Source organism: Leptonotus elevatus, chromosome 8 (assembly GCF_054856555.1).
Source record: "Leptonotus elevatus isolate MCC_2025b chromosome 8, RoL_Lele_1.0, whole genome shotgun sequence".
Classification (NCBI taxonomy): domain Eukaryota; kingdom Metazoa; phylum Chordata; class Actinopteri; order Syngnathiformes; family Syngnathidae; genus Leptonotus; species Leptonotus elevatus.
In genome coordinates this window covers 255,930-282,748 of record NC_141246.1, presented here as the reverse complement: position 1 = coordinate 282,748, position 26,819 = coordinate 255,930, and the positions used below count along the sequence as shown (strand labels likewise).

Genomic DNA, 26,819 nt, shown 5'->3' with positions numbered 1-26,819 from the left:
GCATTCTTCTATTTCCCACGATCCTCCTCTTGTGTGTGTGCGTGAGCGTCAGAGGCAAGCCCCTCCCATCAGGACATTATTGATCGTCCCGCTGAAGCTTCATCAGCAGGAATCGACTTGCGGGTCGGACGCCGCGCGCGCGCGCGCGCGCGCATGCGTGCTAATAAGCAATCATTGGCTTCAAGTGGTGCAGTAGCAGGAGGTCAAAGGTGAGAACCAGATGCTGATCGATGTCGTTTCTTTGCTCCTCGGTGCGATGTCGCCTTCTCTCCTTCACACACGCACAAATATGAACAATCCCTCACTCACTGTTTGTTTGTTTGTTTGTTGTGTGTGGAATAACAAGATGGCCGCAGAAAGGAAGCCCCAAAAAAGCATCCAGGTCTCGAAGCTGCAGCGGCTTGAATGTGACTGCACTGTCAATGCTGCGTATTCTTGCCGTTGGGGGAAGTGAAGCCACCGGCAGCCATCTTGCATCTCGCCAAGTCGAATACCTTGATTTTGGTTTTCATGCGTGCGGTTGTCTGGGAGAAAAAGTCGTTTCTCTTCTGGCTTCTAAGGTTAGAAGTAGCATGTATCATGTTGCGCACAAGCATCAACAATCAAGAGAAAGTAAAGCCAAAAATGTGCTGCAAAACGTAAACATAAGTTGGGTCGGTCACAGTTGCCAACATTGACAGAGTATAGTTGGCAGAAGGTGAGAGTAAAAGTCACGATAAGATGGCGGCTGCGTTCGAACGCAAGCTTGAGAAGCTGTGCGGCGCTTGACTTTGAAGGCCACGCGGCGGAAGTTGCGCTCGGCAGCGGCGCCGCGAGCTTGACGGCTCCTGTCCGCCGCCCGGCCGCTTGCGCTTGCGCGCGCGCTCCCGAGGGCCAAGCACGGCGGCGCGCTTGGCCCGAGATGGCAGCAGCGGCGGCGGCGGCAGCAGCAGCAGGACGCCATGGCCGCTGAAGACAAAGCCAGCCGCCCGGCGGAACCGAGCCGCGCCGGCGGGAGTTCGGCGGCGGCGGCGGCGCGCGCGTCGGCCGCCGCCAGCCTGGCCCTGAGCGCGCTCTCGCTGCTGCTGCTGGTGACGGCCATCGGCACCGACCACTGGTACGAGACGGACACGCGGCGGCACCGGGACAACTGCGAGCGTCAGGGCGCCGACTCCGGGGGCCAGCAGAACCGCGACATGCCCATCTACCACCTGCCGCTGCTCGACACGGGCGCGCGCGACGTGGCGCTCATGAAGCCCGTGCACGTGGGCAGCCGCGAGCACGAGCTGCTGGAGAACTGGCGCGCCATCCTGGGCATGGGCATCCTGGAGACCGAGTGCGGACGCCCGCTCTTCTCCACGCACGCCGGACTCTGGCGCAAGTGTTACGTGGCCGGACTGGACCCGGACATCGACCGGCTGGTGGACAGGGGTGAGCCGCGGCCGTCGCCGTCGCCGCCGCCGCCGCCGCCGCCGCTGCCGCTGCCCTTCTTCTCATAACCTCGGCAAAGGACGAGCGCGAGGTCCTGCACGCGCGCTTTTGAGGCGCGGTTCGGCCTAGCGTTTAGCACCCGACACCACCGACGAGACCCGAGCGCGCGCGTTTCTCTTTTGCTCACATTGCGTGTGTGGTTGTGCTTGCACGTGCGCGTGCACAATTCCAATCAGTCAGGCTGTTGGAGAGTCCAACAAGTTCCGGATGAATTTCGGCCCACGCTTGCATTTGTCAGCACATCACGTGATCATTTATCCGACGCGGGAACCGAAGTGTTTTGTTGACAAGTGATGAGAAAGTTGCCGGTTTTGCGGAAGTCAATCAAATGTCGGGCTTGATCAGCGCCGCCATGTTTGATTCGTCGTGCTCATGGACGACTTTCTTCACCTTCGCAGTCAAGCAGTCACGTAACATAATCGCGATCATAACTGGGATTGCAAATATGTTGTTTACGGGAGTCGACAGTTCACTACTGCTCCTGCCACTGATGTCCAGCATGAAACGCTAATGTCCCCTAGTGGCAGAAAAATAACCACAAGTTTGACTCAAATGTTTCACACTCCTTTGAAACGCTCCTTCATTTTATAGTCTTAAGCTTTTCCACCTGACAAGATTTTAATTGAATTCATCAATTAAAAACACACCAGACGATATCTAACAATGCTGGAAGCCGTTTGGATGTTTGAGACTTTCTGGCTTTATTGCTTTTGACTTTTGGCCAAGGGACAACAACGGAATTCCTTCGCAGGCCGAGAAAAGGTTCGAGGATTCATGTCTTCCGTCCCAAACGGGGCTCGCTCGAATGCGCTTTGCTCGCCAGCGCGCTCTTGACGTGCGCAGTAACGGCACGAAACGAAATATGACTCGATTGTACGTCAATGAAGGAAAATGCCAATTGGAAAATAAGATGAGCCATATTTGTCTGCGGGAATATTCAACTTGCTGTCTTTTATTGTTGATCAAAATGGATTTTTGTCCTCTGTGTGTGTGCGTGCGTGAGCGCAGGTATCGCCGAGCGCTGCACGGCCGTCAAGTATCATTTCTCTCAACCAATCAGGTTGCGGAACATCCCGCTGAACCTGACCCGGAGCATCCAGCAGGACGAGTGGCATCTGCTGCGTGAGTGGCACACGCGCGCATCCGCGCACCAACACGTTGACACGCGCACGGCGCATGCATGACCTCTGACCTTTGTCATCCCACTGAAAAATGTCAGGTGAACGCTTATCACTCTAACTTTCAAGACGCGCGCGCGCATGTCGTGGAGCTGCAAGCCGTCGCCACGGAAACGCGCCGGCCCCCGCATTGGCAGGCCTTAACGTTGCGTTCCGCCCCCCGACAGACCTGCGCCGCATGACGGCGGGCTTCCTGGGCATGGCGGCCGCCGTCCTGCTGTGCGGCAGCATCGTGACGGCCGTGGGCTTCTTCTGGGAAGGTCGCCTCACGCGCCACGTGGCCGGACTCCTCTTCTTCATGGCAGGTGCGTGCGTGCGCGCGCGCGTCTGTTTACAAACGTCCGCCTGGAAACGCGCACGTTTTTGCCGGCCGGGGCGTCCATCTTTGTACATGACCTTTATTGACCCGACCACGGTTGTTGAACATCGTCTGTAAGTGACTCACAATGTCAACTCAACGCTAGTTACGAGTTAGTGTTTGTTACCTTAAATCAGGGGTGGCGACATCCGGTCCTGGAGGGCCGCAGTCCTGCAGGTCTTGGTTGTTTCCCTTCTCCAACACAGCTGATTCGTGATCATCAGCTTGATAAGCATCCTGTTAATTGGAATCAGCTGCAGTTTTTGTAGGCTGCAGGACTCCGGCCCTCGAGGACCGCAGTTTGACACCCCTGCCTTAAATGCTAATTGCTAGCGCACTCATGCTAATCCCGATTGCTAACTGTTTAGTGTTGGTGTTGATTAATATATATTATTTATAGAAGATAATAAATGACGAGGACTTGGGCGATATCCACTCAATCAATTCAATTCAACCTTAGTGGATTAACAAAAAACACAAAAAGTTGTGTGTGTGTGTGTGGATTAGTCAATGATTTGATGGAATAATCAATAGGATAATCCAATTAAAGAAGAATCAATAGTGATAGCCCGAGCCACTAGAATACATTTTTTTTTAGAATCCATTATGCTATCAATCATTCCATCAATTCATCAAATAATCAGATCCGATTTTTGGGGGGACTCAATTATCGGCTTGATTGATTTTCAATTATTATTCAATACATTTTGACGGCTGTAAAAGCGCGTGCGTGTGTTTGACGTGTGGGTGTAAGTGCGTTTGTTTAGTTTTTCATGCGCCCCCTGCTGGCGGCAGCGCCTCATTGCGACAAGACGAGCGCTTCTGACGCCCGCGCGTGCGCGTGCGCGTCGCTGGCTTGCTTTTGCCTTCAGGAATCTTCTGCACCATCTCTCTGTGCACGTACGCGGCCAGCGTGACCTACGACCTTTCCAGGAAGCCCCCCTTCATCTACGGCCTGCCGGACGACGTGGACCACGGCTACGGCTGGTCGGTGGGTCTGGCGTGGGCCAGCCTGGGTCTCAGCGTGGCGTCGGGGTGCCTGGGCGCCGCCTTCCCGCTCCTCGGTCGCTCGGGGCCGAGGAGCGACAAAGCCGTTCGCGCCGCCGCCGTTTGAAGCCCCGCCCCCCACACGAGACCCCGCCCGCCTGCCGTCGTGAAGTTCGTGTGAATTGCACGGTTGCCATGGTAACCGGCCGCGCTCGTGTCACGTGTGAGTGCAGGCGACGAGTCTCCAAAATGCGCATATTTCAAAACCTATTTTTTGAAAACATCTTGTATATACAAACATGGAAAAGTTCACGCAAACGACACAAAGGCGGTCGAAACACGCGCTGAGGGATGCAACGTTTCAAAAATCTGCCGTAAGCGATCATTTGCAGACAAAATCATGCAAAGATGTCCAAGAAATGTTGAGGAAATTCGCGCTAAAGTTTGGGGCCATTTTGATCGCTGCAAAAAGTCCGCTCAAACACACGCACACATTTTGCCCAACTGGTGATGTGACCTTCTTGACCTTGTTGCATTTTTGTGATTTTCAGTGTACGGCGACGTGCAAACAATTCAATCGGTGTCGTGTGCATGTTGCTCAGCAAAATGTTGAACATTGTTCATACTAATTAATCAATGATTCGATACAAATGTGATCATCCTGAAAAAAATAAGTGGTTTATTTCTTGAAAGATTGAAAAAGATGATGTTTGTTATCACACTAACCCATATGACGTCAATTTGGAACCTTTCATGAACTTTGCCCTTCTTTATGCCCAGTTCTGCGCTTGCTGGTGTGCTTTTCCAGTGGGCAGCAGAGGGCGCTGTTTGACTTCCGGGTCCGTCAATTCAGTTGCCGTTTGGCAACATTCGCAAGTGGCAGATTGCATGTGACGCTGCATCCCGTCAATCATGTAAATAGACGCCGCCCAGCGAGTTGGAAATGTCCAGAGTTTGTGTGCCGGTCGTCAGTCGAGCGGAACCTTCAACTGGTCAGGCCCGACGCATCAAGAAACGCGAGCGACACCCGAACGCGGCACGTGACCTTCCAGCTCCTTCAATTAGACGCACGCCTTCCGTTGAGCGCTCTCGATGTCGTTTCACAGCACTTGGAGTCGGTCGGGACTTTCAAAAGTTTCAAAAGTTTCAAGTCGCCAATTGGAGACGCGAGCGGTCCCGCCTGCGACTTTGTGCGGATTCGAGCCGTCCTCTCCGGCCGTTGACTTGCGAGCGCAAACTTGAGATGGATTTAGCATTGAGAGTGGAAGTCCACTTAGCTTCATGCTAACAGGTCATGCTAACAGCATAGACGGGCTAACGAACCGCTTGGGTGAGACAACGCGTAACTTCACAATCTAACGTTGGTGAAACGCAACTTGGTGAGTGGATCGGAAAACTCTTCTTCGTCTGCGTCTTTGTGTGTATAATGCTGCCCCCCGGTGGTGGCCAAAATAAACCACAAATTGAAGCAAAAAGATGACCAAACACGCAAAAAAATCATTTCATATCATCGTGAAGACGCGTCCGACGTGATTGAAAAAATATCTGATAGAAATCCAATCCAATGTATTTATAAAGCACAGTTAATGGCAGCCATTTTCATGGGAGCAACGTCCTCAATGTTTTACTGGCGTTTTTGCAAGGCCCGCGGAATATTGTGTTCTATTGCTATTTAAATGCGGACACGAGCAAAAGAAAGATTAGATTCCCTTCTTTCAACAGAAAAACGTGAGTTTCTATTGTGTTCGGTTCTGTAGCAATCGGCATGAGAAAAAGCTCCATTTCATGAAAAGTCCACTTGATTGAAATTTGTAAGTTCCTTCTTTTGAAATGGAAAAGGTTGAGATCCCGCCAGGCTGTGATGTCCTTCAGGCCATCCAACAAGGTGGAGACGTTTGGTCGGTGGCGAGTCGATTCGGCGCTCGTCTGCAGAAATGCCAAATTTCTCATCAGAGCCAAATGCCGCGCGGGAGAGACGCTAGTTTGTTTCGTTCAGCGTTACGCGCATTTTCAGATGACCGTCGGTCGCCGTCCATCGCGACTGTTTGCTTCTTGGCTTCTCCAAGTGGCTTCTGTGACGTCGCGTTCGCTGATTGTTTCATTCCACCGTCCTCAGAAATGCGCTTGATGCGCGACCGTGGTGATTTCCAGGCTAAGGGAAAGTCTCCTCCTTCCAAAATGGCAATGCTAACATTAGCATGCGAATGGCGTTTTCTGTTGTCTGTTAGCATCCAGAAGTGGACTTTTCCTAAGGCGAAGCTTCTTCACGCGGTTGGAGGAAATACACAAAGTGTCGTGTGAATTTGACTTTTGTCGGAAACATCTGCCGAGAGTGGCCATCTTGAAACCTCTTTTTGGAAGAATTCTTGCCAAAGTCATTGAGTTGCGTTCTCCAACAGCGCTCGTATCTCAAGTTGAAGCAACAAAATGGGTCGAGCGGCGGCTCGCGGCTCCAACGGCTCACTCATATCTCAAGGCGCTACTGTCTAGTTTTTATTTCTGCAATTTTCTTCTTCACGTGAGCCGATTTCTTGTTCACGCCAATGTAAATAAATACAGCTGCTGTGCATATGTTGCACTGACTTGTTTGGTGAAAATGAAAAATAAATCAACGTTTCAACAGCGTGTGCATTTCTGTGCTTGTGGACAATCTGGAGAACTGTTTTCATCATGTGGTTTTGCATACTAGAGATGAGAGTGCTTTGCTTTTTCTCGAACTTTTCAAATGGACTTTTCGTGATGTCCTACAGTGAATTCTGCTGATTGGGCGATGCAACAGCTTGTGCACGGCTACCAGACTTGTTTGGACCAATCACGGCAACAGATGAAAATGTCATCACGCCTCGTTTTGATCAACTGAGCCCCCCCCCCTAAACAAGCTGAGTCTGTTACCTTGATGATTGGCACAGATGGCATTAAGTGATAGTTTTTGCAATGTAAATATGCGGATAAAGGTTTGATTCGACACCGCCTCACCCTTATTGTTATTTGCATTTTGCATCCTCCCATTATTTACGTCACAGCTTGCATATCCCGCCCCCAAACACACCGTTGCTTTGTGATTGGTCAGCGGGTTCGGGCAACACACAAATCCCGCGAGAATTGATCTTGCAGAGCTTTTTAGGAAGAACCTATAACCCCTCCAGAGCACTTATTTGTATTTTTTTACCCTCTAATTTTTATGTTTTAAGTATTTTTCATGATAGTTGTAATGAGTGGCAATTATTTACAAACCAAAAATGGGCTTTACCGCTGGGGAGACCGTGCGTGTGTGAAAAAATAAACATTTGGACAGCATCTTCCGCGGCGCTCTGCATCACAGCACGGCCCCTTGGCGTCATGACGTGTTTGCGCATGCGCAGCTCCTCCACCGTCGACTAGCTACACACAGTCACGATAACACGCACACACACGCACACACACACAGTGACGGGAGTAGACAACCGAGAGCTTCCACATCACCGCCGGTTGCTCGGACGGGATTCGCTAACCAGAACCGGACGAGCGGAGGCTCCGACGAAGACACTTGTGTGCGCCCTCCTCTCCTCCCCCTCATCTTTCCCCGGGAAGTGTCCGCCGGCGCGGTCGCTCCTCGTTCCGAACCGTCCCCGGTGCCGCCGAGTCAGGTAACCGGGTAGCGACCGGATGGCTGCCGCCCGCCCGCCCGCTACCTAGCTAGCTAGCTAGCTAGCAAGCAAGCAGGCAGGCGAACCCGTCTTGAGGCAAGCGGTTAGCATGGAGCGGCTAGCGGTCAGAGCGTCCGATTAGCCGCCGCCGGCTAACGGCTAGCTCGCGGCGTCACGACTTGGCGGGCGCGGAGGATGCTTTCGGCTGGATGCGCCGAGGCTCCCCGCTCCGCCGGTACCGCCGCTCGGCAGCCGTCCATGTAAAGCAGCCCCCCAAGCCCTCCCGCCCCACGCCCCCATCATGCAGGCGGCCCAGCAGCAGTACGACTTCTTCAGCGATGACAACGCCGCCAAATGGAGAGGCCTGCTCGTTCCATCTCTGGACAAGGTAACGCGCGCGCGCGCCCGCGCTCCGCTTGGCACAATACTTCCGGTTCTGTGGTCCTGGCCCATCACTCAGGCGAGGCTTGTGTGGCATCATTGGAGACCAATGACGTCACAGGAAGTGCAGCGCGTCGTCGTCCGCGTCCCTTTTCTTTGCCGTCTGGAAGCTCGCCGAGCCTCGAATAGCGATACTTTGACGCCCATTGTAATGCATTGCGCCCCCCAAAACATCAATAAAATGTAGGACTATGATGATGATGATGATGATGATGATGATGATGATGATGATGATGAGGAGGAGGATCATGACACTGATAAACTAATAACAGGCATTTTGCACCCAAAAGGCGGTTTCATGAACCACCCCACCCATCAAGATGAGTATAGAATGAGTCAATCAGTGATTACAAACACACCCAATGATTGCGTACGTGCGGGCGTCAAGGTCATTACAGTTCAACAAAACTGCACAACTCAACCTGAAATGATATTTATGTCACGAAATCAGATCAAAACCAAAAGGCTCTTAGAAAAATGCAGACTATCTGGAATCGCATCTTAGGGTTAGAAGACGAAATACAAATCCAGCCAATGTTTTCGTCAATCAACAGCAAAAGTATGCATGAGCTTTCGGGGTTCATTCGAAACACATTTATTGGTTTATTGCTGTCCATCCCGACACTTGAATTTGAAAATAAGCAACTGCTCTGCTCTAAAAAGGAACTCAAACTGAATTTAAAGAGTCAAATCTACGCAAGTGTATTTTATTCACTTGAAAAAAGAAATCCTGTTTTTCTCACTCAGTTTTGGGGGGAGCTTTGTTTTTTGAGTATTTTTTTCATTTAGAAAATATATATTTTCAGAATATTTGTTTTCTGTTTTTCTGCATCATTTTTCCATGTTTTATAAAATAGTTTTTTTTCCTATTTTTCTGAATATTTTTTAATTTTTCTGAATATTATTTTTAAAACTGCTATTAGCAAGTCTGCAACAAGTCACTTGGAGTTCAGAGGTAAAAAAAAAAAATCGGAAACACAGAAGCACCAGTTCTGTTTAAAAAGTTTTTTTTCCTCCTGTTTTTTTAAATAAAATGTTCCCCGTTTTTCATGACAGAAAAACAATTCACAAAGATGGAGAATTAAAACAAACGAGTCCCCCCCAAAAAGCTCCCCCCAAAAATGAGTCAGAAAGGTTTTTCCCCCTTTTTTTTTTCAGGTGAATGCAATACGCTTCCGTACAAAACCAACAAAAAATGGCAACTTTGGCGCGTGTGCGTGCGTGTGCTTGTCAGGTGCTGAAGCAGGTGCATCCTAACCTGGTGTCCAAGCAGGAGGCGCTGCAGTACATCGAGGAGCTGATCCTGCTGCTGCTCAGCATGTTGTGTCAGGCGCAGCCTCGCACCGTGCAGGACGTGGAGGTGAGACACGCGAGCGCGCACGCACGCACTCCGCACATCACATGACCGGGGCGCGTGTGCGTGCATTCCAAGCAGGAGCGGGTCCAGAAGAGTTTCCCTCACCCCATCGACAAGTGGGCCATCGCTGACGCCCAGGCCGCCATCGAGAAAAGGAAGCGAAGGAACCCGCTGGCTCTGCCCGTCGACAAGATACACCCGTTGCTCAAGGTAAGCTGAGCTGTAGTTGGCCCTTTAGCGAAAGCCCGTGTGGTGGTCCTGCTCGCTCGATTTGACCCGTGCGGCGCCTCAACAAAAACGGGGCCGATTGCAATTTCAACAAACAAAAAGTTGCTTGTTAGGGCACAAATTCCCGTCGCTGAGGTAACATTATATTATTATGTGACATCTAGTGGTGAGACAATAGAATGCAAGGATTTTCAAGCACTCTGAGAGACGGCGCTTGGCAGGCGCATCCGCAATGGCGACTGTAAGAAGATTTATTTGTACATCGATGTCGTTTGTTTGTGATCTTGGCAACTCTTGTCGCGACCATCCGAGCCGCCATGTCCAATTCCCTTTGTAGCAATCGGGGAGTCGCTTGCAATCCTTGGCTTAGCCACAAACTCAACTCCATTTTGAATTCCGTCCACCAGTGACAAAAAAGAAACCTCGGCGATGACGCCGTAGCCTGGAGAAGGTGTAGAAATGAGCGCAGGCCCCCATCTTGGATTTTGGGAGCCGCATGGCCGGCGCCTTGATGGCATGTTTCCTTGTGCTGGCAGGAGGTGCTGGGCTACAAGGTGGACCACCAGGTGTCGGTCTACATGGTGGCCGTGCTGGAGTACATCTCCGCCGACATCCTCAAGCTGGCGGGGAACTACGTCAGGAACATCCGACACTACGAGATCTCGCAGCAGGACATCACCGTGGCCATGTGCGCCGACAAGGTAGCGCACGCCGACGCGGGCTTGCGCGTTTACACGATGGCCAATCAGCCAATCGGACGCCACCTGGTTCTGATCCACGTTGCTCGGTGTAGCGCAGGGCAAAAAGAAGGGCTTTGCCGCCGTCCGTCTTTTCATTTGCTTTCATCTGCCGCAAAGCACCAACGTTCGTCTCCAACGTTTGCGGTGACGCGGCTGTGACTCTCGGGGGCTCGTTTCGCTCTCAGGGCGGGGGCGTCTCTTTTGGAGCTCCCGGGTAGACGTTGCGCTGGTGGTGCGATGGATCACAAAACACTTTTTCCTATTTTCCCTTCTCCTAAAATGTTTTCCCAAATATGGTCATACAGAATTGAAGGAACGCAAGTTTGAAGTGCAATGAAAGGCAGGTTACTTTCTTATTTACTACTTTCTTATTTACGTGGACCACAAGCAGGAATCCTGGCTTATGTGGCACCAACTGTCTTCTTCAGACATATTTGAAGTTTTGAATCGAATGTTTTTTTTCCCTCAATATATTTATTGAATTTTCCGCAAATGTTATACAAACAAAAACATGCAAAAGTGTCGTCATGCGGTCCACCAATTCGTCGTATACAAAGCATACGAATTAACGCAGTGACCAAAACAAAACAAAAATGCAAACTCACAATCTTCAATATTCAAATGTTTAGCGCAAAACGGTCCAAAATTCAAGAAGTACCTTTTCCAACCCATCAAGAGAACTCAAAATTGGTCCACTTTGTGATGTCAAATGTTTGTCAGATATTCCAATTTCAATATCACATTCCAGCAGGCGGAATCCAACAATATATTCTTTCTGGCAGCAAAAGCAAGAATGTTATGCAGCTTTATATTGGCTGCCGTAAATAAGCGTTTGCTCAAGAGACCTGGGTCAAACAAACTGGATCCATTTCCAAATCCACATCCAAAATCCGCCCACGAGCACACCCGAGTCATAACGAGCTCATCAGCACGCGGGATCACGATCCGGCTCCTGAGTGGGCGGGAACATCTGAAACCTGCGGGACCGGGTCGGGAGCCGGAGGACCGGAATTGGTCAACCCCGAGCTGTCACGGCTATGGTGCGAGTTGAACGGACGCCGCTTGCAGCCGATCACGCAATGGCGCCGACATTCGCCGGCATTTGCTTAGCATCCTAAATCAGCCTTTGAATACCGTTTGGAGAGGAAGTTGCGTTGGCGCCCTTGGAAGCGCCACGTAAATGAAATGAAATCTCATTTTTGTAGGCGGCGCGTTAGGAAAGAGCACACCTTTAAAAAAAAAAAAAAAAAAAAAAAATCGGATCAGAAGACCAATAAAAAATCTCACACGCCAAAATGAACTGCTTGCTGCGAGGCTTTTCATTTGAATTCGTCGAGTTGTGGTTTGCCCCCATTTTGTCCCCGTGGATGTCAAAGGACTTCCTGTGCGTCCGTCCAGGTGCTGATGGACATGTTCCACCAGGACGAGGACGACGTGAGCGGCTTCCCGCTGATGGACGAGGAGCCGTCGGCCATCGAGGAGCAGAGTTACTACGAGCTGGTGCGGAGCTTCATGGCCGACGGACGCCACTTCCTGCGCCAGCTGGAACTCCTCATCAAGGTCTTCAGGGAGCCTTTCAGCGCCAACGCCATGCTCTTCTCGCAGCACGTACGTACGCCGCCGCGCGACTCAAAGCGCTCGTCAGAGAAAACGTCGTAACGAGTGCCAGGCTGCGTTTGTCGCAATGACCATTTTGGGGCTTTGCTCAACCCAGCGCGTCGAAAGCGCGCGTATTTGGCGACGTGGTCGGCGAGGCGCGGGATTCGGAACCAAAAGGAGCACCAATTAGAATTTGGGCCGCGAAGGAGATGCTCAGTTGCAATTTCACTTTCTGCCAGCAGGTGGCAATAAGGCATCAGTCAGCCGCTTACATGCTGGACACGGTAAAGGCGGGTCGGTCCACATGGCGAGATTTACAAATTGCCGGCAGACTTCCGAACCGGCGGAGACGTCACACGTGACCGGGAGAAAAAGAAAGCAAAAACGGGAGTAACCCGTTTGAACCTGCAGCCACGCGGCGCAATCAACACATCGCACGCGCACCAACCCATTTTCGTCAGGAATGTCTCCTGGTTCGATGCGCAAAACCTCTCGAGATTAAACGTGACTTCAGCGTGAACAAACGTGCGCTGCTTGTTTGGATTGAGCGGAAGAAAAAGAAAATGTCTTTGTTTTCTTTTATGAACGGTGAGGTTATTTTTCTTATTTTCCAAATCTTCAAGTTTTTTTCAATGTACGGAGTGCAAGGTCCGAAAAAAGTAAACGACAATTCCCAAAGGAATATTTCACCTTCCTTCCTTGATATGGCCCAAGGTGAGAATACGTTTTGTAAGGTTTTTCAATTCAGTTCATTTGAAAGAGTTTTTAGAGCAAGCTTGTTTCTATTTTCCAAAATGATTTGTTTTTAATACGTATGGCGCATTTGTGGAGCGCAAGATCAAACAAAAGCGTCCCCGTGACCTCTTGACCTCTTGACCTCTGGACCCGCGTCCATCAGGACGTGGAGAGCATCTTCAGCCGTGTGGTGGACGTTCACGAGGCCACGGCCAAAATGCTGGGCCTGCTGGAGGACGCGGTGGAGATGACGGACGACGGCAGCCCGCACCCCCTGGTGGGCAGCTGCTTCGAGGACCTGGCCGAGGTTCGCCGCCGCCGCCGCCGCCGCTCACCGCTTTCTTTCTCTCAGGTGTTCCCTTTTCCTCCTCATCTCTCCTGCTCATGGCCTCCTTCTCTCTCGCGCTTCCTGGCCGTCTTGCTCTCATGTTCTCGCTTCCTCTCTCTCTCGCCTTGCCGCCTCCTCTCGCTTCATCTTTGCATTTCTTGCTTCCTGCCTGCCATTTTGCTTGCTCGCTCTTTTCCTCCTTCCTTCCCTCATTATAGCGCTCTTTTTTTCCTCCCTCTCTTGCTCTCGCTCCTTAGTTGTACTACTTTCCCATTAGTCCATGCTTTGATAATGAATGAAAAAAAGTGCACCAAATGTGCAATTATTGCCGCATGTTGCGTTCAAGCTGAACTGAGCTTGCGTTCTCTCCTCCCATTGGCCGACCGTCTGTCACGTGACTCGGCGCGCAGGAGCTGGCCTTCGACCCGTACGAGACGTACGCTCAGGACGTGCTTCGCTCTGGCTTCCAGCAGCATTTTCTGAGCCAGGTCACCAAACCCGGCGCCGCCTTCCACCTCCAGGTAAGTCCCGCCCACGGACGCTCTGACCCGATGATGTCATCGGCAGAGCAGATAAAAGACTCATTTCTGGCTTCCTAATGTAACGATGTCTGACATCGGGATTCCCGCGGCATGGGAGGCCGCTTTACCTTAAAGCACGGGTTCAGGACCTTACAGGAAACAAAAGAGCAGGATTATCTAATTGGACAGATGTGTTTGAACAGGAGCAGGATTTGTCTTTTCTTTTCTTTCTTTCTTTTTCCCCCCCACTGTGGGGTTCGACAGGATTTTTTTCTGTGGGAGTGAAATGGGCCAGTTTTGAAAATGCATTTTCGTGTCACAGTCGAATCTAAAGCTCACTGCTCGCTTGGCAGTTTTTCTCCCCCCCCCCCCCCCCACCACCAATAGTAGTGCAATCATTCCCTCCAAGTACTCACTAACACAAATACTCGTACCTTGATTACTTTTGATCTAAAAAATGTCATGGGAATCCCAAATTTGCGAAGAACGCCCTTTCTTCCTGATGCAGTGCCAGGGCGGACACGCTCGATGCCAGATATCGGCCCAATATCGATACGCGGTGGTACCGCTTGTCTGCGATCTGGTGGGAACGGTCTTGGCATTTTCTGGCACTTGTTTTGTCCAAAAGGCATCTTGGGCTTCACTCCTCGTCCGTCCAATGTTTATTTGTCGACCTCCAGAATCACGACAGCAATAAACAACAACGCAACTGCCACCATATTGACAACTTGTCGTCTTTGTGCTGCGTTTGTTTGCCTTCTTCGTTGTTCTGAAAACGTTTCACTCCGAGTCGGGTCATCGTTGGACGGCTCGGACGCCGCAGACCCGAGTGTCCTGTGACTTTCAAATTGGGCTGGGAATCGGCTTAGGGTTCGATCACCAATGATTGATGAGCTCGGCCGCTGCTGCTGCTCACCGCTCCCTCGGGGGATGGCTCAAATGCGGAGAAGGAATTTGTGACAATCACTTCATCTTCATCTTCATCGTCATCTTCATCTTCATCGTCATCTTCATCTTCATCTTCATCTTCATCTTCATCTTCAGGCCAATTCCGGAAATGTTTTTTGGTTCGGTGACATTGACTTTTCCTGCTGAATACGGTGACGTCCTGCTGGCCGCTTACGGATTTGTCGTCCTGGCGCCGACTGCGGCCCAGTCGAGCCGAGCGTAGGGCTGACGGGATGAACGCAAGGAAGACCGGTGAGCAGCGTGATTGATTGATTGATTGATTGATTTTGTTTGTCTCCGCAGTCCATCTGCGAAGGCTTCAAGGAAGCCGTGCAGTACGTCTTGCCCCGAATGCTGCTCGCACCCGTGTACTACTGCCTGCACCTCTTCGAGACCATCAAGGTAACACCTGCCGCATCTTCAGCATCAGCATCAGCTTTTTCAAGTTTTGGAATTTTCATTTCAGTTAGTTGTGTTTTTGTTTTGTACATTTTTTTAAACTTTTGACGAGTTAAACTTTTTGTATTAGTTTACGTTGAACGCGTATTACTTGCGTGGCGGACTTAATGAAGACCGCGTCAAATGGAAAAGTCACCTCGCATTGCGTTTGGGCTGCATGGAATGAAAAAGCAGGCAAGGCGAACCCTCGGAGTCAAACGTACAAAATTGTCTCTTAGGAACGACATCATCCGAAAGTGCTTTTCTATTGGCTGCTGCGAAATGACGTCACTTTCGAACGTCCTTATTCCGCTTCGTATTGAAATCAATCAAAATTAAATGAATTACCGAAGACAAAAACATTTTCATTACAATTATAGTTCATTTTGTAAATGTCAGATGTCGTCTCACTTAGTTTTAGTTTTTTAAAAAGCATTTTCATTTTTTGCTTTATTTCGTTCATTTTAGTTGTAGTTATTGGGTTAGTTTTAGTTAACTAAAATAATCTTGTCCTACAAAGACAATGCATTTCTTCTTATTCTCGTTCACAATTTGTTATATATTTGAACCCTAAGTTTTTTGTTTTCGGTGGGGCTGGAATGTCGAAATGACATTTCAGTTTGATTTGATTGATTTGATATACAAGTAAATTGAGTTACAAACGCAGTCACAGAACAAATTCAACTCTTAGCTCAAGGCACCACGTGGTTCATTGGCAGCAGATGCCACAAGATGGCGCCACTTTAATTGCTTTGGCCTGAGCGCCCACACACAAAAACCCAGCAAATGTGGCATAACTACCGATGATGCTGAAAACGATGCGTGTGCGTGCGTGTGTGCGTGCGTGCGTGCGTGTGTGTGCGTGCGTGCGTGTGTAGCAACTGGAGGAGAAGAGCGAGGACGAGGAGGACAAGGAGTGCCTGAAGCAGGCCATCACGGCTTTGCTCAACCTGCAGAGCAGCGTGGAGAGGATTTGCTCCCGCAGCCTGCTCAAGCGCAAACTCAGGTTCGTGTGGAAAGTTCCACTGCGTGGCGGGACTCCGCCCATCCTCCGGCTCCCCGGACCCAAATACAGCCACCGGGGGCGGAGGGGGCAGGAAGTGAGCAGGGCAGGCGGGCAGGGCGGTCCCGCTCATTGTTCTGTTAGCAACAAGAACAGGAAGGGGGGGAAAGAAAAAAGCAGAAAAAGCAAAGGGGCTTGGAGGCGGCGGCCGCTGCAGCTCGAACGCGGAGACGAGCCGGATGATTGACGCTTGGCTATGAAGACGTAAGTGCGCCCCGCAGCCTCGTGGGCGTCCCGTGACGCGCCGTCCTCATTCCGCAGGGGTTTATGTGCTCAAGTGATTAGGCGAGCCTCGGCGCACGCCACCTTCGCTCGGGTTCGCGGGCACCCGTGTCGCGTGGACCGCCGTTAACGTCGACCCGCCGACGACGTCGTCATCTCGCCGGCGGTCCCGACCTCGAGCTCGCAGCCAATCGCCTTCCTCTCTCTGGTCACGTGATGAATGCTCGTTGTTGTGCTTTTCATCTTTCCGCCATGTTGGATTCTTCATTGAAACGTGACGCTTTGGACTCTTACCGGCATCAGGATCACAATCGGGACGACAATCGGGATCAGGATGAAATTCTTACCTAGGACCAATACTGCAAGAAAGGGGCAGCCGACAATCAGGACCAGAATCGGGACTTGCCTTCGGGATCAAAATTAGAATCGTCTCAAGAATGAGGACTACAAACGGGACCAGGATTTTGATCAGTACTAGATCAAGGTCCATTGTAGGGTCAGTACTAGAATCGTACCCAGGTGAGGACAAGGTTCAGCATCGGGACTAGAATCAGGGCCAGGTTTGGAACCTCACGAGCCAGATTGATAATTGCGATTGTTGACATGATCCATGTGGGCCGGCAGATCCGTTTGGGAAGGGACGGACTTGCTGTACGATGCTTGCGGCTGATTGGACCGTGCGGCGTCTTTGCTCATTTGTTTTGACCAATCAAGGCACCGGATGAAAATGTCGTCTTCCGTCTCGACGTCTTGGGGGGGCACGAACATCTTTAGCAGCTAAAAAGGCACAACGCTGTTCAAATTCAATCCACAGAATTAATTGCAGCGTCCTTTCGTCTGTTAATTTTGTTTGTCCCCCCCCCCGCCATCGGCGCTTCTTGGTTTCGTCATGCCATAACGACGCCTGATTGGTTTGGTCGATACGTGAGCGGCACGAGATGTATTCTGCAAAGTTTTCCGCCAGAATTCAGCTCGCTGGCAAGTTGGCCGGGTTTTCGATTGGCGCTAGAATCACAATTACGACATCAAACGGGCTCCGGGATTAACGTCGGTGCTGCGATGTTCAGGGTCGGGTCCGGCGTGAGTACGAGGACCAGAACTCGGATCCGTGTTGGAATCACTATCGGATCTAGAAGCACGGACAAGTGCGGAGTGTCTTCGGACTCTGACGGGGATCCGGTCTCGGTGTTGTTGTCCAACCCTTGCCGGCGTGTGTGCGTTGCAGTGAGTCGGCGTGCCGCCTGTACAGCCAGCAGATGAAGGGCAAACACGTGGCCATCAAGAAGATGAACGAAATCCAGAAGAACATCGACGGCTGGGAGGGCAAAGACATCGGCCAGTGCTGCAACCACTTCATCATGGAGGGAACGCTGACCCGGGTGGGCGCCAAACACGAGCGCCACATCTTCCTCTTCGACGGCCTCATGATCTGCTGCAAGTCCAACCACGGACCGCCGCGCCTGCCCGGCCAGGGTTCGGCCGCCGAGTACCGCCTCAAGGAGAAGTTCTTCATGCGCAAGGTTACACAACGGGGGGCCGGGGGGGGCACATTGGAAGTCATTCCACAGGGCCGACAAACATACCGTCAGCATTTCTGGCCGATCGGCGATTGATCTGCCGATCATTTCCAAAAATAGATTTCATGCATTCAGCATTTGTTTGTGAATATAAAAACAGTCCCAAAGGCGACGCTAACTTCCCGCGAGCATTTGAACGGGATCTTCCTTTGACTTTTAGCGTTATGGCCAACATTTTGCAATCCTCCGCAAGGTCCAGATCAACGACAAGGACGACAAGGAGGGCGAGTACCGGCACGCCTTTGAGATCATCCTGAAGGACGGCAACAGCGTCGTGTTCGCCGCCAAGTCGGCCGAGGAGAAGAACGGCTGGATGGCGGCGCTGGTGTCGCTCCAGTACCGCAGCACGCTGGAGAGAATGCTGGACGCCGCCGTGCTGCAGGAGGACAAGGACCAGCACGTGCACCTGCCGGCGCCGCACCTCTACCGCTTCGCCCAGCCCGACTCCGAGGAGAACGTGGTCTTTGAGGACAGCGTGCAGTCCAAGTCGGGCATCCCCGTGGTCAAGGCCGGCACCGTCCTCAAGCTCATCGAGAGGCTCACCTTCCACATGTATGCCGGTGAGTACGCCGGCCCGCCCGTTGGATCGGGATCGGGATCGGGATCGGGTGCGAGAAACACGTCCGGGATCGGGACTAGAATCAGCAGTTTTTCACCAGAATTAGAATCGGAATCAAGTATCAGGATCAGGCAGAGAATCAGGACCAGGGTTTGAATTAGTGCTGTCATTGGGAAACTCGGATCAAAACTAGGATCTGGATGGATAGTATCCGGATCGGCACCGAGCGCTGGGTCAGGCCTAAGATCAGGTCTGCCATGAGGACTAGGTTTAGGATAAGGACCGGGATTTGGATCAGTGCTCAAATTAGAGTCACGACAAGAATAAAGTGCAGGATTAGAGTCAGAATTCAGACCAAGAACAGGACCAGGATTGGGATCAGAACTCGACTCGGGATCTGGGCTAGAATCAAGTCAGGATTGGGTTGGGCATGGTTTGAATGTGGACCTTTCTTTCTGGTTAGCATTCCCAACAATTCTCAGGTCCAGAACATCCTCCCTGCTGGCCCGTCTTTGTGTGCGTTTTGTTCTTGGTGTCGTGCGGCGTGTGTACTATTGCGTGTTACACACACGCACGCACACACACACACACACACGCACACCTCTCTCCTGCTCCTGTTTCTTGCGTACAGCGAATGTGAGTACCGGTTCCTCTCAATTCTTGATGCCCAGGATTTGGATCAGTCATGCGTTGAGCATCATGACAAGAATAAGATCCCGGATGACGGTCAGAGTTCGAATCGGGTCCAGGATGAGGACTCTTCAGGGGATGACAGCAAAACCATTTGAGACTCTTTTTGTGACCAGGATTAGGATCAGGGCTAGAAGCGGGACAGTCCGCGAATGCGCTTCTGGACGGGGGCCGGTCCACGATGTGTTACGTTGGTCCTCTGCCGTCCTTCCTTCCGCAGATCCCAATTTTGTCCGAACATTTCTGACGACGTACAGATCTTTCTGCAAGCCGCAGGAGCTGCTGGACCTGCTCATCGAGAGGTAGCGCGCACGCACACGCACACGCACAAACACGCGCGTGATGACATCACCGCGCGTTGTTCAGGTTTGAGATTCCCGAGCCGAGACCCAACGAGGTGGATCACGTGGACGCAGGAGAGCAGCCCGTCAGCGCAGAACTCAAACGCTTCCGGAAAGAATTTGTGCAGCCCGTCCAGCTCAGGTAACAACATGCGAAGCACACGTGCGCCGCTATAAAAAGTCTACACACCCCCTGTTCAAATGCCTACCTGGGTTTTGTGAGATCGAACGAGCATTTCATGACCTGAAAACTCTTTCGGAGAGTCAAAGTAAAAACAAACTCGTGCGCTTGTGGTTGCGCACGCCAACTGTCGGTTTGACCACGTTCGCAATCCATCATCGGCCTTCACATTGATGTCGGCGCACGCACGCACGCACGCACGCACGCACGCACGCACGCACGCGCACCTGTCACCGTTCAAAGTGGCGAGTTCAACTGTTCCGAGGGACTTTGCTGTAACATGCGACTGCACCAACGTCACCGCTCGCAGATGGGAATGTTATTTGGACGACTTGACTTATGGATTCCCGTTTCCAAAATCCATTTGATTGACGAGGCCCGACGGGACTCACGATTGATTTTGGATTCAGTGAAGGATTTTGACTTTCTCGGAAGGGCCACTGCTGCAAATGCGGGCCCGAGCTTCAACGTTCGCCAACGGACACTCAAAATGGCGTCGGGCAAACTGACTTTGTAAGTAAATCAAACCGCGAACTCACCGGTGAAAAATGTTAGCATGAAACGTTAGCTTTGTTGTCAAGTGAAAATGAAGCGAACATCAATGCTGAATGACGATTCGATTGTCACTTGACGCTCGCTGGAGGACGCCAGGGGACGCCACGGGACACTAGATTAGCAAGTGATATCATATAAAACAATTGGCGTCAATGATTTTCACAATTTGTGAGCCAGCCCTAAATTTCAGGGTTCAAATGTCATTCTAATGTTCCAAAAACGTACACAAATGCAAAAGCAACAGTTTTGCTATTATTTTGCATCTACCTGTTTTGCATATATTGTTCCCAGAATGCTTTTTGTGGCGCACTTAATGAAATGTTAAGGATGTTGTGTGTCCTATTTAGCACGTTTATGTTTGATTTCATTTGCTCTATTTTTTTTTGTTAAACAAAGCGTAACTTTAGCTTGTGTGTAAAATAATGACATCGAGGTCAATTCCGTTCTATGCGGCCGGCTGATTAATTGGTCCAAAGTTACCCCCAATTATTATTATTATTTTTAAATAACTTTCCAAAATCATCTGTCAACTCTAGTTTTGTGAGCAGTGCAGGTAGCGGCCATCTTAGCACGACGTCACGACAGCCGCATGGGAGAGGCGGGCTTTTAGCCAAAGCGGGTGTCTTACTTCCGGCTTCAAAACATCGCCACCAAATCAGAAATGAGAAATGACAGTGCCATTATGCCAAAGGTCAAATATAAGCCTAATGTATCTGTGCCAAAGTTTAAGTGAAACCGGACTCTTGCTCCAGAGCGGAAGTTACCTGGAGGACCGTTGGGCGTGCGAGTGGCGAGAGGCGAGAGGCATGGGCGTGGTCTGCCTTGATTGACAGCAGCAGTGAATACCAAATCGTTTCCAGACTACCACAAACGATGCCAAATAAACTCATCCCAATGCTCTGCTCATGACAATTGGTGAAAAGACGTTGGCAGACGCCACAATTGCACCCGCGGCAGCTTGTATACAAGACGGAGGCGGGCGCTGACGTCATATGCTGCAAGTGGCGCCGTAAATCACGTCTCAAGTTCAATGAGAGGACAAACAGCCAAATTGTGATCATGCCAGCGTTTCGCCTGAAGATGGCGCCACACGCGCGCTTTTTGCCCCAAATTCAAGCGTTCAAGCAACATGCACTGAAATGTCAAAATGAGGAGACACCCGTTTATAAAAAATAAGAATACATTTGATTTGGTTTTGCGAGTATCCCTTTAACTGTAAGGGCTTAAAATTGTGGGAAAAGTTGAATCTTTTTATTTCTTAAAACTTGCCTTTGAGCAGGGGTGTGTACACTTTTTCTATGCATGCTGTGTGTCCTCTGCTAGAGTTCTAAACGTGTGCCGTCACTGGGTTGAGCACCACTTTTACGACTTTGAGAGAGACGCGCATCTGCTGGGACGACTGGAGGACTTCATTGCGTCCGTCAGAGGTGAGGACGTGTTGCCCCCTCCTCACCTGTGTGTGTGCGTGTGCGCGTGTGTGTGTTGGGGGGGGGACAAAAGACAACCAAGCGACCTTCCATCCTCCCAAAAGGCACATTCCCCCGTTTGCTTTTTGTCGCAGGCAAGGCCATGAGGAAGTGGGTGGAGTCCATCACCAAGATCATCCAGCGGAAGAAGCAGGCGGCGGTGTGCGGGCCGAGCCACAGCATCACCTTCCAGAACTCTCCGCCCCCTGTCGAGTGGCACATCTGCAAGCCGGGACACCTGGAGCACTTTGACCTCATGACGCTTCACCCCATCGAGGTCGCCCGCCAGCTCACCCTGCTCGAGTCCGATCTCTACAGGTGAGCGCCGAAGCGCTCGACCGGGACGCTTGTCGTGACGTGACGCCACGCCACGTGACGCCACGTGACGCCACGCCACGTGTGCGCCCCCCGCAGGGCGGTGCAGCCGTCGGAGCTGGTGGGCAGCGTGTGGACCAAAGAGGACAAAGAGATCCACTCGCCCAACCTGCTCCGGATGATCCGACACACCACCAACTTGACCCTCTGGTTTGAAAAGTGAGACGGCCCCGCCGCAGCCGCCCGTCGCCTTGCTCCGCCCACTTCCTCCCTCCCCCTCCCTCCTGTGGCGCAGGTGCATCGTGGAGACGGAGAACCTGGAGGAACGCGTGGCGGTGGTGTCGCGCATCATCGAGATCCTTCAAGTCTTCCAGGAGCTCAACAACTTCAACGGCGTCCTGGCGGTGGTCAGCGCCATGGACTCCTCGCCCGTCTACAGGCTGGACCACACCTTCGAGGTGCCCGCGCCGCCGCTAACATGCTACCGCCTAGCACAAGGGTCTGCAACCTGCGCCTCTGGGGCCATATGTGGCTCTTTAGCCCCTTTCCTGTGGATCTCTCTCTCTAAAAAAAAAAAAGAGAGAGTGAAATGAGAATGATTCCTTTTTACATTTGTATTTGTTTAGATTAATATTCCTAAAATGAATTAATGATTTGGATTTTTAAACATGAATAATTAAATATTCCCAAAATGTAGTTGTCAGAAAAAGAGAGATGAAAGGTAGAAGAAAAAGTTTCAACAATGACCTAAAAATTTCCCAAAGAGGAAAATAGAAATGGCCAAAAATGTCAGAATTTAATAAAAAAGGCAGAAATTAAAATATTAAAATAAATAAAAATGACCACAAAATGTTTACAAAATTGCCAAAAATGTCAGAAATTGGACAGAAAGGCAGAAAATCCCCCCCAAAAATGAAATTTGTATTTATTTGATAATAAATAGTGACCGCCCCCGCCCTCGCCCCCGCCCTCGCCCTCGCCCTCGCCCCCGCCCTCGCCCCGCCCTCGCCTCTATACTAACTGCCTACGAGCCGCATATGTCTAATGTGCACGTATACTGTATAGTTTATACATTAGTCTGCTGGCGAGGTGGGAGGAGCAAGATGGCCGCCCTGTGGCTTCAACGGCTTGCACGATCCAGTCATTTATTCACATCAGTGCCCCTGGCCGAGCTGGCGCCGCATTGGCCAGTGTTTAGTTGTGCGGCTTTTAACACCAACGGTGTGTGTGTGTGTGTGTGTGTTTGGTCTTGTTTCTGTTACATAGTGGGGGCTAAAGTCAGAAAAATGGCCCCACAAGTTTAGACCTCTTTTTGAGGGTCAAGACCTGGTTTTAGAGTTTAGGTTTGAATTGGGCTATGGTTGAGGTTAAGGTATCATTTTTGATGCTTGGGGGGAGGGGCTAGGAAATGCATGATGTCAATGAGATGGCCCCACAAAGATAGTAAAACAAACCTGTGTGCGTGCGTGCGCGTGCGTGTACTCAGAAGCTCTCAAATACTGTAAGTGGAGGTTTGTTGCATTTTTCTTTTTGTCTTCAGCAAATTCCAAATCGCCAGCGGAAGATTTTGGAAGAAGCTCACAAGCTGAGTGAAGACCACTACAAAAAGTATTTGGCCAAACTGCGCTCCATCAACCCCCCCTGCGTGCCCTTTTTTGGTATGACCCAACTGGCCTGTGGAGGTGGGGCGGGGTGTGGTCGTTAACCACATGCGTGTGTGCGTGCGTGTGCGTGCGGCAGGCATCTACCTGACCAACATCCTGAAGACCGAGGAGGGCAATCCGGACTTCCTGCTGCGACACGGAAAAGATTTGATCAACTTCAGCAAGAGGAGGAAAGTGGCGGAGATCACCGGCGAGATCCAGCAGTACCAGAACCAGCCGTACTGCCTGCGCGTGGAGAGCGACATCAGGGTGGGCCTCGGGTCACGTGGCCTGACCTCCCGTTTGTGCTGGCGCCAGTGTGACCGGCGGTCTGTGCGTGCAGAAGTTCTTCGAGAACCTGAACCCGACAGGGGAGCTGTGCGAGAACGACTTTGGCGACCGTCTGTTCAACAAGTCTCTGCTCATCGAACCTCGCAACGCTCGCACCCTGCCCCGATTTGTGAGTACTCGCCCTTTGGCCGCTCTTCTGCGGAGCGGTCGCCAGCCGCTGTCAACGGCGGCGCCATTTTACAAGCTTTGCTTTCTCGTTTCTCGACTTCTTCTAAATTCGCTTTTTATTTCTTTTTTCAAAATGCCTCCTTTTTCATGAACGAGCTTTTATTATCGCTTTTCTTTATATGTGGACTTTTTGTTTTGATTTTGAAAAAGGCTCAGATTCCAACAATTGAACCCGTCCCACAAATAAGGCGAGCAGAAAGCCTTCTTTTCACGTCTTCCAGCAGTTTGCCTTCCAACATTTGGTGTAGACTTTCTAGCTTGTCGCGCTCAGAAACTGGCAGGCCAACGCGGGTCCCAAAAAAAGCAACATTAGCAAATAATAGCAAACAAACGCGTTCTCCTAAAAGTTACGAGGAGGAAGAAAAAGCGAGCCTCGAGGATGCCAAGCGTTCCCGTCGCGAGATCCACGTTAGGACAAATCAATAACAAGCAAAATCTCCATTTTTCAGATTGCGAGGAAGGAAAGCGAGTGTGTTTGTGTTCATCTCATGTACGGGGGGCCCGAGGGGGGCCCGAGGGGGCCCTCATTGGAGCTGCACCATCACAAAATAGTTGTACCTTTAATCTTCTGCTTTCTTTTTTGTACGCGTGTAATTCTTCAGACTTTGGTTGTTGTTTTTTTTCATACAGTTTTGACCATTTTTTCATGTTCATTATCTGCCTTTTCTTCCTTTTTTGGGACTTTTTTTTGCTAGCAATTTTCGGACAGCAATTTGATGGTAATTTTCCGCATTCCATCTCGTTTTTGAACCTTTTCTTAAATCAAATTTTGGGACTTTTTTGGGGCAATTTCATGGACATTTCATGGCCATTTTCTACTTTTCTTCTTCCTTTTTGGACATTTTTAGGTCATTTAAAAACTTTTTCATCTATCTTTCATCTTTTTTTCTGACAACTTAAAAATGTGGACTATTATCCGTTTTTTTTCCATCTCAATCATAAATTCATTTAAAGAATACGTGAAGTAAAAATAAAGATGACAAATGTAATCATTTGTCCCATTTTTGTTTTGTTTTGGAGAGGTTGAGTTCCTCGCGGCCTTTGCGGCGTAGCCGATGCCAACGTGTCTGTGTGAACTCTGACCTTTAGGCCAAGAGGTACACGTGTCCGCTGAAGTCTCCGGGCATCCGGCCCACGTCGGCGCGCGGCAGCGCCACGTGCCACCCGACGCCGCTGCAGAACGAGCCGCGCAAGATCAGTTACAGCCGGATCCCCGACAGCGAGGCCGACGGCCCCAACGCCGCCTCCGGCCCCAACTCCCCCTGCACGCCGCTGACTCCGCCCCCCGCCTCGGCCGCCTCCAGCTGCACCGACGTCGGCAGCGTCTTCGATTCTCCGCAGGCGCCCAGCAGCCCCGCCCACTCCAGTAAGCGCACCATTAGCGTTAGCCGCGCTAACCGTCGTCGTCATTGTCGCCCTCCTTCCTGTTTCTCAAGCGTCTGCAGGGAGTTGAACTCCAACCCGGCAAATGGTTGCGTTAGCTTAGCACCGATGTCTGGCTGCCGGTCCTCACGCGCTTCTTCTTCTTCTTCTTGTTCATCCCGCAGCTGGCGATGCCGTCTTCGGCCCGGTCTGGCTGCCGCACGGCCCACGTTAGTATGAGCCGTCCCGCCGCTTCCCGTTTCCATAGTAACACTCATCCCCGCTGGTGTCTGTCTTGCTAACGTTAGCGAGTGTGAGGCTGTTGCAGGTTGTCCCCTTGCAGATGCTGGACCTTCATCCTCATCCTCATCCTCATCTTTTGCGTTTCGGGAGCTCCGTGGAACGTTTGTCATCTCGTTGTTCCGGTCGGCGCTGACATTGTGGCAATGTCCCGTTTGTCCGTCAGGGTCGTCGTCCGTGTCGTCCATGGTCTCCTTCTGCCGGCTGCCCGACGACGCCCCCTTGCCGCCGCCCGTGCCCCCACGCAGACGACCCGAGTCTGCGCCGGCCGAGTCTTCTCCGTCTAAGGTTCTCCGCCTCCTGATGATGATGATGATGATGATGATGATGATTGATAACGATAGTTATGACGGACGGTGATGCATGTCAATGTAACCATTATGATTTATGTTGACGTTGTTATGGCAACCTGATGTGATTGTTATGACGACGATTGTCCTCAGACGTCGCCTCAGCCAGACAGCCCGCCCGCCGTGCCGCCTCGCCAGCCCACCTGCAAGCTCCTCCCGCCCCGCTACTCGTCGCCGTCGTCGTCCCCTCCCGACGGCCCCCCCCTGCTGCCCCCCCGGGAGCCGCTGAGTTCGCCCCTGCACCTGCTGCCGCCCCCCCAGGGCCGCTCCCGCCGTCAGCTGCCGGCCCAGGCCTTTTTTCCCGCCGCGTCCTGCCTGGGCCCCGCCCCCACCTCACCGCCGCCCACCTCTGTCAGCCCCTCCCCCGTCTCCAGGAAGATGCCCCTCCCCTCGCCGCCGCCCCTCCCGCTGGACGGCCCCCCTGTGCCGCCTCGCCACGCCGTGCCCAAGCTGCCCCCCAAAACCTATAAGAGGGACTCTCTGAGCCACGCCCCCCTGCTGGACACACCCCCTGCGCTGTGAGGGGGGCACAGCCAATCGGTGGCCTCCGGCAAATGCGACACTGCTGATTGTGGACCCGCACGCACAGAGGAGTGCGAAGCCTTCAGGTACCGGAACCAGCAGAACCAAAGAGGTACAACTCGTCATGGTTCTGTTCAAACTTGTTTGTCACAAGGGAATAAAAGTTGTCTCGATGTCACGATCGCTACTTTTTTATTGGC

The 26,819-nt window shown here is 51.4% G+C and overlaps 2 protein-coding genes across 4 annotated transcripts; both read left to right on the top strand.

Moving 5' to 3' along the window:
- Positions 1-141: 141 nt before the first annotated feature.
- Positions 142-6,618, top strand: tmem178a (transmembrane protein 178a). The gene is made up of 4 exons (XM_086081900.1): positions 142-1,410; positions 2,479-2,592; positions 2,816-2,953; positions 3,879-6,618. Exons 1-4 carry the CDS (start codon positions 942-944, stop codon positions 4,118-4,120), a joined length of 963 nt encoding a protein of 320 aa, XP_085938026.1. The 5' UTR covers positions 142-941; the 3' UTR covers positions 4,121-6,618.
- Positions 6,619-7,347: 729 nt separating this feature from the next.
- sos1 (son of sevenless homolog 1 (Drosophila)) lies at positions 7,348-26,797 on the top strand. Of its 3 annotated transcripts, XM_086082534.1 has the most exons (24): positions 7,348-8,007; positions 9,295-9,420; positions 9,496-9,627; positions 10,182-10,346; positions 11,784-11,993; positions 12,883-13,026; positions 13,458-13,568; positions 14,820-14,918; positions 15,833-15,960; positions 17,465-17,759; positions 18,010-18,376; positions 19,286-19,367; positions 19,432-19,548; positions 21,466-21,569; positions 21,704-21,926; positions 22,023-22,142; positions 22,219-22,381; positions 23,464-23,581; positions 23,664-23,836; positions 23,910-24,026; positions 25,175-25,451; positions 25,633-25,677; positions 25,914-26,035; positions 26,191-26,797. In XM_086082534.1, the coding sequence occupies exons 1-24, from the start codon at positions 7,921-7,923 to the stop codon at positions 26,617-26,619; spliced, it is 3,954 nt and encodes a 1,317-aa protein (XP_085938660.1). In that variant the 5' UTR covers positions 7,348-7,920; the 3' UTR covers positions 26,620-26,797. The 3 variants fall into 3 exon arrangements, with proteins under 3 accessions (XP_085938660.1, XP_085938662.1, XP_085938663.1); XM_086082536.1 differs by lacking the exon at positions 25,633-25,677; XM_086082537.1 differs by lacking the exons at positions 25,914-26,035; positions 26,191-26,797 and having other exon boundaries at positions 7,349-8,007; positions 25,522-25,886.
- The last annotated feature ends 22 nt before the right edge of the window (positions 26,798-26,819 follow it).

What these genes read in the sequence shown, in the direction of transcription:
- tmem178a (XM_086081900.1), top strand. Translation starts at nt 942, where the DNA reads ATGGCCGCTGAAGACAAAGCCAGCCGCCCGGCGGAACCGAGCCGCGCC. An exon ending in GGACGAGTGGCATCTGCTGC is followed by an intron (nt 2,593 to 2,815) that starts GTGAGTGGCACA and finishes GCCCCCCGACAG; the next exon opens with ACCTGCGCCGCATGACGGCG. An exon ending in ACTCCTCTTCTTCATGGCAG is followed by an intron (nt 2,954 to 3,878) that starts GTGCGTGCGTGC and finishes TTTTGCCTTCAG; the next exon opens with GAATCTTCTGCACCATCTCT.
- sos1 (XM_086082534.1), top strand. Translation starts at nt 7,921, where the DNA reads ATGCAGGCGGCCCAGCAGCAGTACGACTTCTTCAGCGATGACAACGCC. An exon ending in GGCTGGACCACACCTTCGAG is followed by an intron (nt 22,382 to 23,463) that starts GTGCCCGCGCCG and finishes TTTTGTCTTCAG; the next exon opens with CAAATTCCAAATCGCCAGCG. An exon ending in CCCCTGCGTGCCCTTTTTTG is followed by an intron (nt 23,582 to 23,663) that starts GTATGACCCAAC and finishes TGCGTGCGGCAG; the next exon opens with GCATCTACCTGACCAACATC.